Source organism: Hippocampus zosterae, chromosome 11 (genome assembly GCF_025434085.1).
Source record: "Hippocampus zosterae strain Florida chromosome 11, ASM2543408v3, whole genome shotgun sequence".
Taxonomy (NCBI): domain Eukaryota; kingdom Metazoa; phylum Chordata; class Actinopteri; order Syngnathiformes; family Syngnathidae; genus Hippocampus; species Hippocampus zosterae.
The window spans coordinates 21,271,212-21,289,886 of NC_067461.1; the positions used below are offsets into that span (position 1 = coordinate 21,271,212).

At 44.5% G+C, this 18,675-nt stretch overlaps 3 protein-coding genes across 4 annotated transcripts in view; 2 read left to right on the forward strand and 1 right to left on the reverse strand.

Annotated features, from left to right (window-relative positions):
- The window catches only part of vax1 (ventral anterior homeobox 1), a 95,542-nt gene extending 88,558 nt beyond the window's left edge, over positions 1–6,984 (forward strand). Inside the window, exon 4 of the transcript XR_007964998.1 lies at positions 6,975–6,984. The gene's annotated coding sequence lies outside the window, so the exon portion shown is untranslated. The remainder of the gene's footprint in view (positions 1–6,974) is intronic.
- shtn1 (shootin 1) overlaps positions 1–7,592 on the forward strand; it is a 34,328-nt gene extending 26,736 nt beyond the window's left edge. The window contains exons 12-16 of the mRNA XM_052081103.1: positions 830–909; positions 1,995–2,095; positions 6,129–6,179; positions 6,546–6,666; positions 6,969–7,592. Of these exons, the coding sequence (XP_051937063.1) occupies positions 830–909; positions 1,995–2,095; positions 6,129–6,179; positions 6,546–6,665 (352 nt within the window). The 3' untranslated portion in view covers position 6,666; positions 6,969–7,592. The remainder of the gene's footprint in view (positions 1–829; positions 910–1,994; positions 2,096–6,128; positions 6,180–6,545; positions 6,667–6,968) is intronic.
- Positions 7,593–13,346: 5,754 nt separating this feature from the next.
- The window catches only part of eno4 (enolase 4), a 37,668-nt gene continuing 32,339 nt past the window's right edge, over positions 13,347–18,675 (reverse strand). For both annotated transcript variants that reach the window (XR_007964989.1, XM_052081083.1), the window contains 2 exons: positions 14,070–14,187; positions 13,347–13,632 (listed from right to left, as the gene is read on the reverse strand). Coding sequence is in view for 1 of the 2 variants with exons in the window: in XM_052081083.1 (XP_051937043.1) it covers positions 13,574–13,632; positions 14,070–14,187 (177 nt within the window). In the remaining variant the exon portion in view is untranslated. The remainder of the gene's footprint in view (positions 13,633–14,069; positions 14,188–18,675) is intronic.

An 18,675-nucleotide genomic window follows, 5' to 3' on the forward strand; every position in this document is an offset into this window, starting at 1 on the left:
ACAGAGAAAACTGATCCATGATTCCATGTTGATGAGAGCTTTAAAACGGGGAAAAAATAGGACAAAAAATATAAAAGGAAATTCAGAAACAATAAAAAATGTGTGAGTAATCACAATTAATTTTGAGTTAATTATGACATTTGCGTTTTTAATTCAATTAAATAATTTGATTGTTTGACAGCTCTAATATATATGTGTGTGTGTGTGTGTGTGTGTGTGTGTGTGTGTGTGTGTGTGTGTGTGTGTGTGTGTGTGTGTGCAGAGAGAGGGAGAGAGACACACACACACACACGAACCTAAAGGTTTTGTTCTAACACTGAGTGGCATTTGGAACTGTTCATCATTCCCTCCACCTTATATGGATATGTAAGGTGGGGTGGGATGATGAACAATTCCAAAAATATTGCAGTCAGTCTCAGTCTCAGGAAAAACCTACTAAAACATCGAAATTGTTTTGCTTTAGTGAGAGGCAGTTTAAATGGTGCCAGCTGTATACTGATTCTCATTTAACATGAGTAATAATGTAATTGATTCATTCCAAATGGCCACATACCTAATTATAAGAGGGTGTGCAGACGTGAACAACCATTTTATTTTTCCCCCCTCTCAAAATGATCGAATTTCTTTTTCATCTGCAGTCCATTGGTCACATTGTGGTGCAAACATTATCGAAAGGATGTACCTTTGTTGATGGTTTTTTTTCTCCCACAAAACCTTGCATTTGTAGTTAGATTTTCACTTTTCAAAGTGAAAAAAAAAATGAACATCTGTGGCAGCTTTTGAATGCAGACTTTTAAAAAACTGTTCTTGATTTGTGTTCACTCCATAGCTCGCTGCTGTCATTGATCAGAAAAAGACAAAACAGCAGCGATATTCCACTTGTGGTCCACAATTCTGACAAGAGAGCAGGTAAAATAAATTGCAAATGGTTTATTGATTACTCAAAAGCTTTTCTCTTGTTTAAGCATAAAAGCACACGACTGATTTTTAGCAAGAATGTAAGCAAAGTAAAATAGTATAATTGTATAAATGAATCGAATATGAAGGAGGGTGATTTCAACCATATGACTGTCATTGACTGGCAGAGGCTTCACTCCACTACATCTTCCTGACTGTTGTTAGCATACCATTTTTGGCTGGCGTGTGCCTAAATCTTAGAAGATAAATACATGGATCCTTCACCATCCATTCAAAGTAGCGCTGTAAATTAATGAATTAATTATGAGCAGACCCGACTGTTCGGAAAAAGGTAGCCCAGACAGCTGCGGCTGGCACACTGTGAAACTGTGACATTCCTCGTGGTGTTTGCCAATGCAGAGGTGCTAGCTGCTAGCGCTAACGCAGGGGTCTCAAACTTAGTTCCTGGAGGGCCGCTGTCCTGCATGTTTTTCAAGTCTCCCTGTTACAACACACCTGATTCAAATGAACAGATCATCAGCAAGCTCTGCGAAAATCTGACATTGAACCTGTTCATTTGAATCAGGTGTGTTGCAACCAATGCAGAGGTGCTAGCTGCTAGTGCTAACGTGTACTGCAGTTTGGATTTCGCCACTTGTACAGTATTCTGGTTAGCTTCTAAAAGCTAACACACAAGCTACACTTCAGCTGCTTGGAGAAACGAGTAAATGTCTTGTGAGGGCTTCTTTCAGTTTCAAGTAAATGGTGTGTGTGTTCTTCTTCATACCGGTGTGCAAAACTTGAGCGTAGAGATTTTCATAAATTGAGGGAACGTATTCTCACTATGACTTTTCTCATTCTTTGGCTCCATAATCAATATCAGTCCAATAAAACTCAAACGCGAAGTTCCTTCAATATCATCAAAAATAATTGGTGTTTCAAGTGTTTGCTAATTGTGTATATGTAATCAAAATCGGTTTGTTTAGTGACATGATTCCGTCTGTGTGCGTGTGCGTGTGTGTGTGTGTGTGTGTGTGCGTGCGTGCGTGCGTGCGTGCGTGCGTGTGTGTGTGCGCGCGTGTGTGTGTGTTTTATAGAAGTGGATGTGAAGCAGCAGGCCGTCGAGGAAATGATGAACAGGATCAAGAAAGGGGTTCAGCTTCGGCCTCTCACGCAGAGACCTACTAACAGGGGACAGGTTATTAATATCATTGTTTTTGTATTAAGATTTAATCATTTGATTACTGTGATGCGTTATGACACACGTACCTGACACAGTAACTTTATTATCCTTGCAGTGGAATTTTAAATTCATTGTAATTGCATCAGCTGATAGGGTCAGAGCCAGGAAGCAGATGAACATCTCTCCAGTTGCAAATTTGACATATTTTCCTGTCTACAGCCCACAACACTCCCACTCCATGTATATAATGTGTAACATAATAATCATAATTATAATGTGAATATTTACATTCATTTTGTCCTCGGGGCATTGAATTGATTACAATTAATGCTGAACACATCTAAAATACTACTTTCACAACTGTTATTTACCTTGAAACTGTCTGTTGGACTGAAAGACTTCTCAGAATGAACTCTGCCTCTTCATCGGAGGTCTGGCTCTGTTGAATCCAGTCGGTGAGGGATTTCTCTCCCCTCTCCGCTTTTGCAGTTCGTTCACTGATTTCTAACAGGTGACTTATTCCTTGTTCGATTCAATCAATCTTTAGTGTTTCCATAATATTCTCGTCCCTTCTTACCAATGTTGGCTCTCAAAATAAAGCCACACAGGCGTGCGAAGCCTACCTGCTCATTAACTGGGCACCGCTCAGATGAGGCACAATATCGAAACGAAAGATGGGTAGGTGTAACAAAGTGTGGTTGTCAGTTACCTTTCAAAGAACCCTGCAGCAATATCATACAGGAGCGAAACAAAAACTTATTTCCATCTGCCAACAGCGATGTCCGCCAATATCAATACCAATATCGCTATCGATATTCTCTTACTTGGATCCATCCGCCCACCAAAATTGAACGGCTGGAGCCTCAATGTTGGTGTAGAGACACGATTATTTATCCCCTAAGTTCGAGTCCTGCCCCCAACACAAATGGTATCACTCTTCTGGGTTGCAAAATGATTGTCGTTAAGATGCATGGAGGAGAGGCTTCTGCGTCTTCCAACAACAGTAATTTGGGCGGAATCATCATCTGTAATATTCGTTTTGGTTGTGATAATGGTTTGTGGTGGCACCTGAAGGCCAAAAGTGGCTATGTGGTTTGTTTGTTATTTGTTAGAAGCTAAATAATAGAATGTCTTTGGAAGGGAGGCAAAGGTGGCATTGTGTGTGGGAGATAAGTGGTGTTGTAAGTCCTCCCTCCTCTGTTTAGTGTTGGTTTCTCAACCTTATAGACAGCCTCTCTCACTCCTCTTTCAAACCATTTGTCTTCTCTGTCCAGAATATCTATATTTTGTCCTCAAGATTGATATTTCTCTTTGAGGTGCAGGTACACAGCTGTGTCATTAGTCAGTGTCGGGGCGGGGAGCGGGGGGATTTCTGAAACCAACACTTTGGAGGCAGCTGTCATCATCAAACTCCAAAATAAAAGCAACTTCTTGGCTTTGACCTCCTCACGCGTAAACCTTACTGTATGTTTTTGTTTTGTTTTTTGTCCACTGAGTTAATGTGCTCAGTAGGGTTGTACGATTTGGCAAAAATTCAATATTTTTGCCAGATATCTCGATAATGATATGATAATAATATTACAATGGGTTGAGTAAAAACGAAGCATTTTTTAAAAGAAAAACAATCAATGCAAAGGATGTGGAAAGTGTCGTGTTTTTTTTAGAATTTACTGACAACCATCAACATTAACAAAATAAGCAATAAATTATAGAAGTGACATATTATCGTGTTAATTGTGATAAATTAATTACAGCATATGTAGCGCGTTAGGATTTTCGATTTTGTTAATCTATATTTTAATATCTAACTTTATTGTTTCTGTTGGTGGATTGGTTACCTTTTTCTAATACTGTATCCCTTTTTATGTGTTGGCTTCCTGTGTTCGAGTTGTTGAGGGTAGGGAAACAACTGTCAGTCACAGCCTGAAGTCGACATTGATTGGCTGTCATTATGTGTGGGCTTGTTTAGCATAAGCCGATTGGCTCCCATTAGAGTTGGGCGGGCTAAATAAGCGGCGGTGAGGATAGGAGAGGTGAAAATGGAGGCGCATGTGAGAGTTCTCGGCCCAATGAATGGAAAAGTTACATTCCAAAAAAGCCCTAATGGCACTATTGATAGAGGTACAGTGTTGTAACTAATTTTTAAGGAGTTTGCTTATAATAATAATAATATATCACATTTGTAAGCGCCTTTCATAACACTCAACGACACTGTACAACCAAGACCAATAGTAAAACACAGATAAAATAATAAATAAAGAAAGAAAGATTTACGGTGGTCTTATGACCGAAGCAGCTCAAGATTAGCCTCCTACATCAATTCAAAGCACCCAGTCGCGAGTGCAGCCACGACTAACGTTAGCACCGAAAGCAATAGAGGTAGCCTTGCTTACAAAGCATGAAGTCTGCATAGCTGTTTTGTCCTCTGTAGCCTATCAGAAGTTCTTGATATCTATTTCAAGCACTTTATTTTGTTATGTGTTATTTCTGAAGTGCTAACTTAAAGCACTGTGCTTTTATTTATTATCTGAAGCAAGTTCCGTGTTCAGTGCATGAATTGCTCAGAAGTTTTTGATATGTTAACCTGAGCACTTTTTCTGGACCTGGTGTTCTCTTTTATTTTTATTTTGTAGTTATTTGGAGATTTACAAAAACAAAACAGTGATATTCCACCTGGTAGTCTAAACTAAAGGTTGCAGGTGGGATTTGGGATTAGTCTCAAATACAGCAGAAGATAAATTGCTTCGACTGCATCTTTTCAAGTCTGTTGTATTTTGTTCTTCTACTTCTTCCTCTCATAACTTTGCTGCTGTGGAGTGGGAATTTCTCCATTGTGAGACTATTAAAGATTATCTTTAAAAATTAAATACTTTAATGCTAAATATTAAATACTTTATAATTCCACTTTTTTGCAATGTGAATCTTTTGATCTGCCTCAATGCTCAATCATGTAATGAATTTAAAACCAAAATAGGGCTTGTTCTCAGCAATTTTTAGATGAGATTAAAATAGATTAATTTTATCAAGTAATTATACTTCAAAATTAATTGATCTCACCATTTTTTAATCTCTTGACAGCACTAATAAATCAAATTGTCTATAAGGCGCACCAAAAAGCGTTTTTCCCAATTTTCCCCCAAATTTTCCCAATAATGCGATGCGTTTTATAAATGGTCTCACACTCTTTATATTACCCATTTAGTTGTTTCCCTGTTAGTGTCTTCTTATGCCATCTAGTGATGACTATTAGCAGGAATCAATCGTAACCTCAAAGGGTTCTGCCTGACACTAATTGACATATATGCATTCGCAAACACACACTCAAACAGACAACTACTTTGTGAGCTAATACTTTGAGGCTCACTATAAATTAAGTTGTATTGTGTTGTATATTATTCCCTTTAGCGTAGCTCCATCTAGTTGATGGATCGCACAAATGCAGCCACTATTCTAGCTTTTATTCTATGTGCCTTAGAATGTAGTGCGCCCAATATATGAAAACAGTTTTAAAAAAGGCCATTCATTGAATGTGCCCTTTATAGTCCGAAGCGCCTTATAGTGCAAATACAGTACTTTCACATTGTTGTGTTTGTGTGCATGCATGTGTTAACTGCATCAACGTGTGTTCTGAACCAATTTGTCCATGAACGACCGTAGTAAGGATAAGCGGTTCAGAATGTTACTGGATGTGTTGTGAAAAAAACAAATTCTAAGTTCATGAATACTTCTTCACAACCCTGTAATTGACTGCTAATTAGCGTTTTTATATCGGTCTGCAGGTGTGTATGTGCTCTACCGGCGAGGTATCTTTGAATGTATTGCTTCAGCACAATAATTGGGAACTGCTACTGTATATGAAGTAATTGTCTTGAAAATAGGAAATGGTCTATTGACTTTCTTTGTTATCACAGACATTTGCTTGTAAAATGCTTCCATGCTAAGCTTTGTCAATTTGTAATTGGAGGTGCATTTAAGACTCAATGTGTGGCACGGGGCATGAGTATCGTATTTATATTTTGCTTCTCTTTTATCATTTTCCTTTTATTAGATGGCGAAGAAACCCTCTAATTTGGCCTTCCAGGAACTTAAAGCCATCATGGTAATGGAGTTTGTGAAATACTTATAGTGTGGAGTTTTTATTGTGTTTGCCCATCAGTGTGACAACCTCCCACTGTCATTGGACAGAAGTACAAAAAAAAGCTGCATCCAAATTCATAGACCGCGTCCTCTCAATGACCCTTCGCAGACTGGGTCCTTTGAACACTCCTGCTCATGTAGCCTCTGTGGACAGCATAACCGTCATGTGACCCTCAAATTTGGCCTTAGTAGGACGCAGCCCGATGAATCTGTACACATTATAATGTAGGGGAAAAAAATGTAGTAACTGTAACACAATTGCATTTATTTGCTCCGTAGCTTTATGAATTTCAGTTGAAGTGTCTGTATTTTTGTTTTAATCTTTCAGGGGAATCTTGACACAAGTGTTTCCTCACCGACACAAGTGTCGTCATCATCACCGGATGGCGAACTGCTGAAAATCTTGATGAGACGCCGCGATGCACTGGAGGCAACAAATAACTCTTAGGGTATTATCGGTACTGTATTTACATGACAGCTTACATTTATTTTCATTATTTGTCTGTTTTTGAGAAGTTTTCCTGACAGAAAATAAATGATGAGAAAGACTACCGTAATTTCCAAATTATTGCATACAAGCCGCACCCACTAAATTTTAAAACGATCGTGTACATATACTGGATAGGCTGCACTGGAGTATAAACTGCAGGTGTCCACTTTGTAATGTGGGATATTTACACTGAAGAATTTGTTTTAAATAACGCGCATGTGTAAATAGACTCTCATGGTTCTGTGTTGTTTTGTGTTTCAGTTCAAGCGAGATCGGAGGGCGTTCCTAGTGCTGCACTTTTTCCGCGTTATCATCATCTGCCTTCAAAAGAACTGCCACGCCGACTACTCGACTACAGATTACACAGCCTTGCTCACGACTCTCCTACCAAGCGTTTGATTATTCGAGAAACTTCATGCCTCATAGTTCTCTTGTTCTGGTATTGCCTTTGCTCAATTTAGTAGTATCTTTGTAATTGTGTTAATCTCCATTGTATCTTGATCATGTAATGAGATTTCCTTGGCCTGAGTGGCAAGTGGCTTTGCGTTATTTTTCCTTGCATGTTGCAAGCGCTTTCTGTGTGTCCCGTTTTCTTTTGGTTCTTGGTTACCAGCGACTTTCGTTGTACTTTGTCAGTCTTGCATTTTTCTTTCATAAATCTTTTTTGTAAGCTCTTATTCATTTCTGTTTGTGGCATCCGATTCAATTCCAGAGAAATCCCGAACCTGTGAGAAGGACATTCAAAAGCTTTTTTTTTCTTGTGTTGAGACGTGTTTTTTGTGTGAAGAGAAATTCTCTTACCATGGTAAGCGGTCACCTACCGTGCCACTGGCTGACAATCATGTTCCTCAAAGTTATGTTGACAAATAAAAGCTTCCCAGGTGAGTCGTCACTGCCCCTCACTGACTTGAATGAGGGCGCTTTCGTTTTGTCTTTATCTGTGACAACGTCATCCATTTATTTTCTACATCGTACATCTTCTTAAAGTCCTGGTGCGCTTGAGCCAATTCCAGCTGACTTAGGACACCAAGCATCAGGTTCAGCCTGGCCTATTTATGCCCCGAACTCCATAGCATCCTCTAAATTCAGACTGGCTCCAATTTTTTTTAGGTTTTCCCGTCAGTCTACTCCGAGTCAGTTTTTGTAATGTTTTTCACTCAATCAGTTGTTGCGCTGGTGGCACACTTCCTCATTCATCTGGGCTGGGCCTGAGCGGCGAGAATACCATGTACAAATCCTGTATTATCCCCTGACACACTTCGCACTTAAACAGAATTAAATGTACCACTTATTGTTTCAGTTCTTCCAAATGTGCAGTGGTGCAGTCAGTAAACTCAAGTAAGTGCGATTAGGAGTGGGATATTGGACAAGTACACTTGGACAGACTCTAATGTAAGATGAAGATCCAAGTCAAAAGTCCTTTTGTCACACACACACCGTATTGTATTGTTTTGTGCTTTTTGTTATTGTAAAGTGTCCTTGGGTGTCTTGAAAGGCGCTTATAAATAAAATTAATTATTATTATTATTATTATTGCTACACACATGCACACAATCCCATTTTGATACCAGATTTTTTTCAATGGTAAATAAGGAAAGCTGGTTGGAAAGTGACCTCAGTGAAACAGAGGCGACCGTTCAGCACTGTCATGCGCATGCCTACTGGTGATCATCAATTATATTGGCACTCTTTCTGGTTATGTATTTTTGATTAAATTGAATTTACCATCTGGTGGGTGTACATCTACATTTTCATTCATTTTCAGTTCCTTTCTGTATAAGTGCCAAGATTCAAAATAGTTCATTCCAACCAATTAGTTGTTTTGTTATGATTGAATTGAAGCCCAACAATGGCTGTGCAAGTTATTATGCAACGCTTGCTATTGTGTTGTTTCAGCTCGACACCTGTCCAGATTTCCCAGACACATCCTCATGTTGAATGCCTGAAACACTCGTGTGCCCTGTCCGTCATGTATTGGACACTTTTGCTTATTAAGGTTTTACGGCTTCGTTTAACACTGTGGTGCAATTTCCATCCTGCCGTCCCCTTAACACAGTGGGGAGGAAATGCCATTGTTGTTGTAAGTCCTCTCCTTTCCAAAGCAGATTCACCCCTCAAATGGTTTCAAAGAAGCCGCTCTATATTTTCCAATGAAACAAACTCTGCAGAAGAGGTCTCGCTCAGACTTGATTGAACAGATTTAGTCCAAACAATAGTCCTTACCGAAACGGGAAGTAATTTGTAGAGACTCCACAAACAAACCAAACAGCATATCGAGGTAGAATGTGAAAGGATATGTGAATTTGGTCCGACGGCAGCGTTGGTGTTGCGACCCACTCGAAGACAAGCACAAGGAAAAACGATCAAGTTTATATCGATTTGACTTCCTTTTTAACCGCAGAGAGAAAGTGCTGTTTTGTTGTCGTTCTCGTAGCTCAATTTAAACCCAATTTGACTCCTGTGATTTGATCCCCTGCGCTGGAACTAACATTTGTTTGCGACAGTGGATGTAATGACACATAGCATATTGCATTGCCATCAGAAAAAACGCTCAATTTTGGGGCTTGCCTTTCAGAAAATAATGACAGCGCCACCTCTGAGATCCAACACAATCCATTCAACGGCACCAGTCAGCCTCCCAATTTGGTCGGAATTCAAAACGTTTTCCCTCACAGGAAAATGCAGGCATGGTACGTGCAAGAATTTGTTTTGGGATAAAACTTGCCACAATGAAAAGCAATTTTCTGAACCGCAATTCTGTGAATAACATTCTCAACTGTCATGCGAGTGTCAAAATAAGCATAAGTATAAAATGCTTTGTAAAACGACACGGTGGATTGTGTATGTGAATAACGGGCTCTTTTGCAGAAGACTGATATGATCCAACATATATTGAGATGTGCCCCATCAGTCGACCTCAGCTGGCTTGTAGATTCATTTCTCTGTGTATATATATTGTGAGGCATTGGTGGAGTCAGGCAAGCTGCTGATTGATTTTTTTTTCGCTCGGCAAGGCAAGGCAGCTTTATTTATAGAGCACATTTCACACCCAAGGCAGCTCAAGTCAACACAACAGGTAACGACTTTCAGAAGCAAAGCAAAGAAAACAAAAGTAGTTGATCAAAAGGACCAAAATAGTGACCGTAACAGTGAAACAATGGTCCCTCTCCGACAGAAAATCACAACACACAGGAGTTTTATCACAGCATGATAATATTTGAAACATCAACACCACCACAAATAGCCTCTCTTACTTGTACATTGATGAAAAGAAAAATAATGACATTGTATTATTGGGCCCCTCCGAGAGTCGTCACCTTACCGTGGTGGAGGGGTTTGTGTGTCCCAATGATCCTAGAAGCTAAGTTGTCTGGGGCTTTATGCCCCTGGCAGGGTCACCCATGGCAAACAGGTTCTAGGTGAGGGGCCAGACAAAGCACGGCTCAAAGACCCCTATGATGAATGAAATAAATGGATCTAGGTTTCCCTTGCCCGGACGCGGGTCACCGGGGCCCCCCTCTGGAGCCAGGCCTGGAGGTGGGGCTCGTTGGCAAGCGCCTGGTGGCCGGGCCTACACCCATGGGGCCCGGTCGGGCACATCCCGAAGAGGCAACGTGGGCCCCCCTTCACATGGGCTCACCACCCATGAGAGGGGCCAAAGGGGCCGGGTGCTATGTGAGCTGGGCGGCAGCCAAAGGCGGGGATCCTGGCGGTCCGATCCTCGGCTGCAGAAGCTAGCTCTTGGGACATGGAATGTCACCTCTCTGGCAGGGAAGGAGCCCGAGCTGGTGTGTGAGGCAGAGAATTTCCGACTGGATATAGTCGGACTTGCCTCCACACACAGCCTGGGTTCTGGTACCAGTTCTCTCGAGCGGGGTTGGACTCTCTTCCACTCTGGAGTTGCTCACGGTGAGAGGCGCAGAGCAGGTGGGCATACTCATTGCCCCCCGGCTCAGTGCCTGTACATTGGGGTTCACACCGGTAGACGAGAGGGTTGCCTCCCTCCGCCTTCGGGTGGGTGGACGGGTCCTGACTGTTGTTTGTGCATATGCACAAAACAGCAGTTCAGCATACCCACCCTTTTTGGAGTCCTTGGAGGGTGTGCTGGAGAGTACTCCTGCTGGGGACTCCCTTGTTCTGCTGGGGGACTTCAATGCTCACGTGGGCAATGACAGTGAGACCTGGAGGGGCGTGATTGGGAGGAACGGCCCCCCCGATCTGAACCCGAGTGGTGTTTTGTTATTGGACTTCTGTGCTCGTCACGGATTGTCCATAACGAACACCTTGTTCAAACATAAGGGTGTCCATATGTCCACTTGGCACCAGGACACCCTAGGTCGCAGTTCGATGATCGACTTTGTTGTTGTATCATCGGATTTGCGGCCGCATGTTCTGGACACTCGGGTGAAGAGAGGGGCGGAGCTGTCAACTGATCACCACCTGGTGGTGAGTAGGCTCCGACGGTGGGGGAAGATGCCGGTCCGTCCTGGCAGACCCAAACGTATAGTGAGGGTTTGTTGGGAGCGTCTGGCGGAATCTCCTGTCAGAAGGAGTTTCAACTCCCACCTCCGACAGAGTTTTTCCCATGTTCCGGGGGAGGTGGGGGACATTGAGCCCGAGTGGACCGTGTTCCGTGCCTCTATTGTTGAGGCGGCCAATCTGAGTTGTGGCCGTAAGGTGGTTGGTGCCTGTCGTGGCGGCAACCCCCGTACTCGCTGGTGGACACCAGCAGTAAGGGATGCCGTCAAGCTGAAGAAGGAGTCCTATCGAGCCTTTATGGCCTGTGGGACCCCAGAGGCAGCTGACGGGTATCGACTGGCCAAGCGGACCGCGGCTTCGGTGGTCGCCGAGGCAAAAACCGGAGCGTGGGAAGAGTTCGGTGAGGCCATGGAAGCCGACTTCCGGACGGCTTCGAGGAAATTCTGGTCCACCATCCGACGTCTCAGGAGGGGGAAGCAGTGCACCACTAACACTGTGTACAGTGGGGATGGGGCGCTGCTGACTTCGACTCGGGACGTTGTGAACCGGTGGGCAGAGTACTTCGAAGACCTCCTCAACTCCACCAACACGCCTTCCTTGGAGGAAGCAGAGCCTGGGGACTCTGAGGTGGGCTCTCCTATCTCTGTGGTTGAAGTCACCGATGTGGTTAAAAAGCTCCTCGGTGGCAAGGCCGCAGGGGTGGATGAGATCCGCCCGGAGTTCCTCAAGGCTCTGGATGTTGTGGGGCTGTCCTGGTTGACACGCCTCTGCAACATCGCGTGGTCAACAGGGAGAGTGCCTCTGGATTGGCAGACCGGGGTGGTAGTCCCTCTTTTTAAAAAGGGGGACCGGAGGGTGTGTTCCAACTACAGAGGGATCACACTCCTCAGCCTCCCTGGTAAGGTCTATTCAGGGGTGCTGGAGAGGAGGGTCCGTCGGGAAGTCGAGCCTCAGATCGAGGAGGAGCAGTGTGGTTTTCGTCCCGGCCGTGGAACAGTGGACCAGCTCTACACCCTTAGCAGGGTCCTTGAGGGTATGTGGGAATTCGCCCGACCAGTCTACATGTGTTTTGTGGACTTGGAGAAGGCGTTTGACCGTGTCCCTCGGGGAGTTCTGTGGGGGGTGCTTCGTGGGTATGGGGTACCGAACCCCCTGATATGGGCTGTTCGGTCACTATACCACCGATGTCAGAGTTTGGTTCGCATTGCCGGCAGTAAGTCGGAATCGTTTCCAGTGGGGGTAGGACTCCGCCAAGGCTGCCCTTTGTCGCCGATTCTGTTCATAACCTTTATGGACAGAATTTCTAGGCGCAGCCGAAGCGTTGATGGGGTCCGTTTTGGGGGCCGCAGTATTGCATCCCTGCTTTTTGCAGATGATGTGGTGCTGTTGGCTCCTTCAAACAGGGCTCTCCAACTCTCACTGGAGCGTTTCACAGCCGAGTGTGAAGCGGTTGGGATGAAATTCAGCACCTCCAAATCTGAAACCATGGTCCTCAGTCGGAAAAGGGTGGAGTGCCCCCTCCGGGTCGGGGAGGAGATCTTACCCCAAGTGGAGGAGTTCAAGTATCTTGGGGTCTTGTTCACGAGTGGGGGTAGGAGGGAGCGGGAGATCGACAGGCGGATCGGTGCAGCGTCTGCTGTGATGCGGACGTTGTATCGGTCTGTCGTGGTGAAGAAGGAGCTGAGCCAAAGGGCGAAGCTCTCAATTTACCGGTCGATCTACGTCCCAACCCTCATCTATGGTCACGAGCTATGGGTCGTGACCGAAAGAACGAGATCCCGGATACAAGCGGCTGAAATGAGTTTTCTCCGCAGGATGTCCGGGCTCTCCCTTAGAGATAAGGTGAGAAGCTCAGTCATCCGGGAGGGGCTCAGAGTCGAGCCGCTTCTCCTCCACATCGAGAGGAGCCAGATGAGGTGGCTTGGGCATCTGATTCGGATGCCTCCTGAGCGCCTCCCTGGTGAGGTGTTCCGGTCATGTCCCACCGGGAGGAGACCCAGAGGAAGACCCAGGACACGCTGGAGAGACTATGTCACCCAGCTTGCCTGGGAACGACTCGGGATCCCCCGGGGAGAGCTGGAAGAAGTAGCTAGGGAGAGGGAAGTCTGGGCTTCCCCGCTAAAGCCGTTGTCCCCGCGACCCGGCCCCGGATAAGCGGTAGATGATGGATGGATGGATGTATTATTGGGCTAAATGTACTAAGCTGTTAAAATATATCAATGGCACAGCTAGTACATTGTTGTATGGTATGCGTAACCCTGAGAAAAGACGCAAAAGTAGTAAATGTGATGAGTTACTGTTGAAAGCAGTCGACAGAAAGTGGTTAATTGAAGGAAGCACAAGAAATGTGTGTGCTATGGTGGCATAGGACCAGAAAATGGTCCCGTTCAGACTTCCTCCTCCTCCGTTTCATGGAACAGCGGCAGGGAATGTTGGTCCTTCGGGACTGCCAATGAGACGAATCATGAAATAAAGTGAATGGACTAAAAAAATAAATACAACTCACGGTACGGCTCAAATGATCTCGGAGACTTTGTCTTCTAGGATCAAGCCACAACATTTTGCATACGCTTTTTCTGTCTGGAATGATCTCACAAGCAGGTCCTCATTTTCTATTCTCCCCGCTAGCCCCACCCCTTCGATGTATTTTATTTATTTATTTATTTATGGGGGGGGGGGTGTTGACAGACAAGGAAAGCATTTGTCCTCGCATGTCATTAGGCAGCCAATTAACAGATCCAAGGTAAGAGATTTCATCTTTGCACACACACTGGTTTCTTTCACACATGAGAGAAGAAAGAGAGAGAGAGACTTCCTCTTTTGCTTTGGGCCTTTGTCCAGCCTACTCTCAGACGAGAGCGAGAGAGACTAAAAGAAACATACCCAGGATCCCCTGTTGAGACAGTTCTTCCTCAATAGAAAGCAGCCTGTTGTATTTAGTCATCGTCTCGGCACTGGTCAGACCTCCCAGTTTGACATAGTCCAGACCCAGACCCACCGCCTGAAAGACAAGAGAGGGTCAGAAAAAAAAATCTGTCTGACGGCACCAAAGGGAGAGAGACAATTAGGCTGTGTGTGTGTGTGTGTGTGTGTGTGTGTGTATATATGTGTCTGTCATCCCTTCCACACTGCCTTTGGCATCAGAGGTGTAACACATTTATTGGCCTGCGCCATTCACCAAAGCGGGACTTTCCTGTGCCTGCAGTTCATGTTCACGCAGCTGATGCGGCTTCCAGCGAGTAGCTAATTAGATGGAAAGCTTCATCGGTGCCAGTGTCTGAAGTAAAATCGCGTTCCTTCAACGGAGTACATTTTTCAGGGATCTGTACTTGGGTGTTTCTTTTACTACATTTTAACCCAGCTCTCTGTACAGTATTTTGTTCTTTGTCAAAATAGTTTCCTAACTTTTTTTAACGTCTGCAGATGACGACACTTTGCAGCAAAAGACGGAACCGCAAAGAGCTTTGTTTTTTGTCATTGTGCCACGTTATCATAATAGTAGTTGTAATATTTCACAATAAGGATACATTTGTACTTTTGCATTTGATCACCCTCATACAGTCATTCTTTTCACTTTTTTCAGAAAACATGCAAAACGAATCCTGATTTGATTACCATATTTTCCACACTGTAAGACACATCTAAAAGCATTCAATTTTCTCAAGCTGACAGTGCACCTTATAATCCGATGCGCCTGAATCAATAATCAGATTTCGTGGATTTAGTAGTTTAAATATTCTGTAAAGCACTTTGTTAGAACTGCAGTTCTTGTGAAAGCTCTACATTAATGAAGCAGTATTGTATTGTATTCCATTCAGCATACCTCCATCTAGTGGATGCCTAACGTAACCGCAGCCATTATTCTAGCTTCTTTTCTATGCGCCTAATAATGGGGTCAGCCCTGTATATGAAAACTGTTTTAAAATGGGCCATTCATCGAAGGTGCGCCTTATACTCTGGAGCGCCTTATCATGCGGAAAATCCGGTATATGTATTAATAATTTAATTTCAGGGTTACAAACAAATGATCTGCTTCACATGCGATGGAGTGGAGCTGGCCAGCATCCTGAGGAGATGTTTAGGGCAAAGAAATTATTTTTGTCAAAATATAACTTATTTTAAGAGGCTTACCAGTTTTGGAGTATGTATTTTATACCTTTACAGAAGGAGTTTAATAATTGATTTAAGTTTAACCAAAGTATTTTTTACACAAGTAATCACTACGCATTTGGGAATCGAGCACGTCTATCTGATACTATGTTGGAAGCCAGCAAATTTGCAAGACCACTTAACCATGACATCCTTTAGCGGCACTTTACAATGTATGTGGCTGTTACTTCATGACTGCTGTTGATAGTCGCATGCTAGCATGACAGCTTACTAATAGCAGATAAGCCTGAATGGGGCAAACAAATGGGTCAGCACAATCAGAAAGTGTGCCCAAAGCCATGAAAGCGATGTAACTTCAAATGGTCCACCACCTTCCTGGACATGGGAGTGCGGCAATCAGTGGAACACATGATTGCTGCATGCTTCACGTAAGCCATTTGTCAAACATATCCACACTGATTAAATGTTGCCGTTTGTAATGTTTCACTTGAGAGAGGATGGCAAAATATCTCCATTCACTGCAAACCTGTCTCTTTGGAATAATCTCTTTTGCATGCAGGTGTGCTTTGAAATGACAAGTATAGCCCCCACCACCCCATATTTATCACCTTTCTAGGGTTTCAGAGAAAGAACACATGCCTGTATGTACGAGTGCTTCTGTGTAAGGAACTCTCATTTAGCTTTATTATTTTATTTTAACTGTTTTGTTAAGTGTGTTGTTACAGCTGCCGCTGTTGTGAAAGTGCTATATAAATCAGCATGTATTGTATTGTATTGTATTGTTTAAACCTCTTTGGAAGGCTCCTTTGTGTTAGATAAGTAAAATATATTTGTGCAATGCCTAACAATTACCGTATTAGCCCGAATATAAGACTGTGTTTTTTGCATTGAAATAAGACTGAAAAAGTGGGGGTCGTCTTATATTCGGGGTCTAGACATTATATCCATTCACGACGCTAGATGGTGCCAAATATCATTGAAGCGAATGCTGAACTTGACTCTTCAGGCCAAAGTGAACCCCTGCCACGAAGAATAAAAATTAAAAGAGCGGAAGCACAAAGAAGAAAAATAAAACATAGCGGTAAGGATGAAAAGAGAAGAAAATAATAGAATAGACGACAGAAAATGAAGAAACGTAGCAACAATCTGGGGAAAAGTGGGTTGAATATCGGCCAGGTTAACCGGCAGCTAAGGAGAAGTTATGATGTAATTTACATTTCAAAAACCAGAAGCCATTCACTTACGAATGTGATTGCACTTCAGATTTGAATGAGGCAAAGTAACATGCTTTTTCTCTCAAATATATTGTTAGATTCATTTGTTTCAGATGCACTGTAATTATTTTCTGTATAAAAATTTATTTGGTGTTCAAAAAATATTTTTTCAAACTTGAGTCTTCAAAAAGAGGGGGTCATCTTATAATCAGGGCCGTCTTATACTCGGGGCAATACGGTCATTTCTCAAATAGCATAGCAAGTGTGCGTTGCAATCAACATTTTTGTCTGTATAGACCGTGAGCCGAACAGGCCTATGTTAGTGTAAACCATTAACTCATTTAATGCCAGTTGTTTTTCTCAAATTGGGAGAGCCGATGATATTTTTTACCATTTTGACAAATTTTTGAAGACCTTCAGAAAGTTTACTTCTCTAGCTATAAAAGCATGGTGTGGAAATTGTAGCAACGCGAAGAAAGCGACAATTTCTCACGTTCGCACTCAGAGAGAGTGTGTCATTTTTTATTAGCACAAACAGTAGCAAAACTTCCCGCGCCAACCGAGATCCGCCGAAAGTCGGTTTCCATAGAAACCAGCAGATAAACATGGCGGTCCTTAAAGGGACTGCAATTATTTCTACCCCGTTACCAAATCGTGAACTCTCTGACATGCATTCACACGTTTGCAGTTGGTGGTGAATTATATATATAGAAGTCACTACACACGACCCCCAGAATTCAACCCAACAAAAACAGACACTCTAAAGTTCAAGTCGCGGGGGACGAATCCGGCGGCCGTAACGGCTACGCCGTACGGGGGAGAGAGGAAGCGCATCCGCAGGGGCGGTCGCGGAGGAACAGGAGAAACCGAAGACGGGGAAGTCACGGGGAAAGGGTCAGAGGGGAGAAGGCCAGGAGACAAGCTTCCGGTAGGAGGACGACCTCGCCTCGGCGGGCGAGCCACTCCAACCGGCCCGGCCAAGTCCAAGTGAGCCGGCTTAAGGCGGTCCACCGAGACCCGCTCGGGTTTACCCCCCATGTCAATGACAAAATGTTTCTGTCCCGCCTCCAAAACTCGGAAGGGGCCCTCATAAGGAGGGCGCAAGGGCCCTCTGTGCCCATCAACGCGAATGAACATATAACCAACTGACAGGAGGTCCTTGGGCATGTGAGAACCTGGTACACCGTGGCAAGAAGTGGGCAGCGGGGAAAAGAGCCTGGCATTGTCCAAGTGGGTGGAGCGTTGTGATGTGGCCGACCAAGGAGTCGAAGCAGTCGGCACAAAATCTCCAGGTACCCGCAGAGGCTGGCCATAAACCAGCTCCGCAGAGGAAGACCGGAGATCCTCCTTAGGCGCCGTCCTGATGCCCAGCATGACCCACGGGAGTCTGTCAATCCAGTTGCCATCCTTCAAAGTGGCACGAAGAGCAGCCTTCATCGACCGGTGGAAACGTTCGCAAAGGCCGCTGCCCTGCGGGTGATACGCTGTGGTGCGGTGCAACTTCACCCCTAAGCCGTCTGCCACTGCAGTCCAAAGCTCAGAAGTGAACTGCACGCCGCGATCCGAGGAAATATCCGAAGGGGTGCCAAAACGGGATATCCAGGTGCCAATAAACGCTCGTGCCACGTCGACTGATGTAATGGACGAGAGCGGGGCGACCTCCGCCCAATGTGTGGTGCGGTCGACCATAATTAACAGGTGAGTGCACCCCCGAGAAGGGGGCAGAGGGCCAACCAGGTCGACGTTGACATGGTCGAAAAGTGTTCCAAAGGGGCCTTGGTGTGGCGGTGCACCTTGGCCCGCTGGCACTCCATGCAGGCACGAGCCCAATCTCTGACATCCTTCCTCAGGCCGTGCCACACGAACTTGGCTGCCACCAGTCTTTGAGAGGCCTTGGTCCCTGGGTGAGAGAGTCCATGGACAGCATCGAAAACCGTCCGTCGACAGCTCAAGGGAACCACAGGCCGAGGTGTGCCTGTGGAGACGACACAGAGCAAAGTGGTGCCGGAGCTGCCAAAAACCATGTTCCTCAGCTGCAAACCTGTAGTGGACGACCGGCACTGCTGTACTGTAGTGTCGGAAACCTGGTCCTTCGCAATACTGCACTAGTCGAGACCCAGGTGGACCGCTCCAGCTATGGCTCTGGAGAGGCAGTCAGCAACACA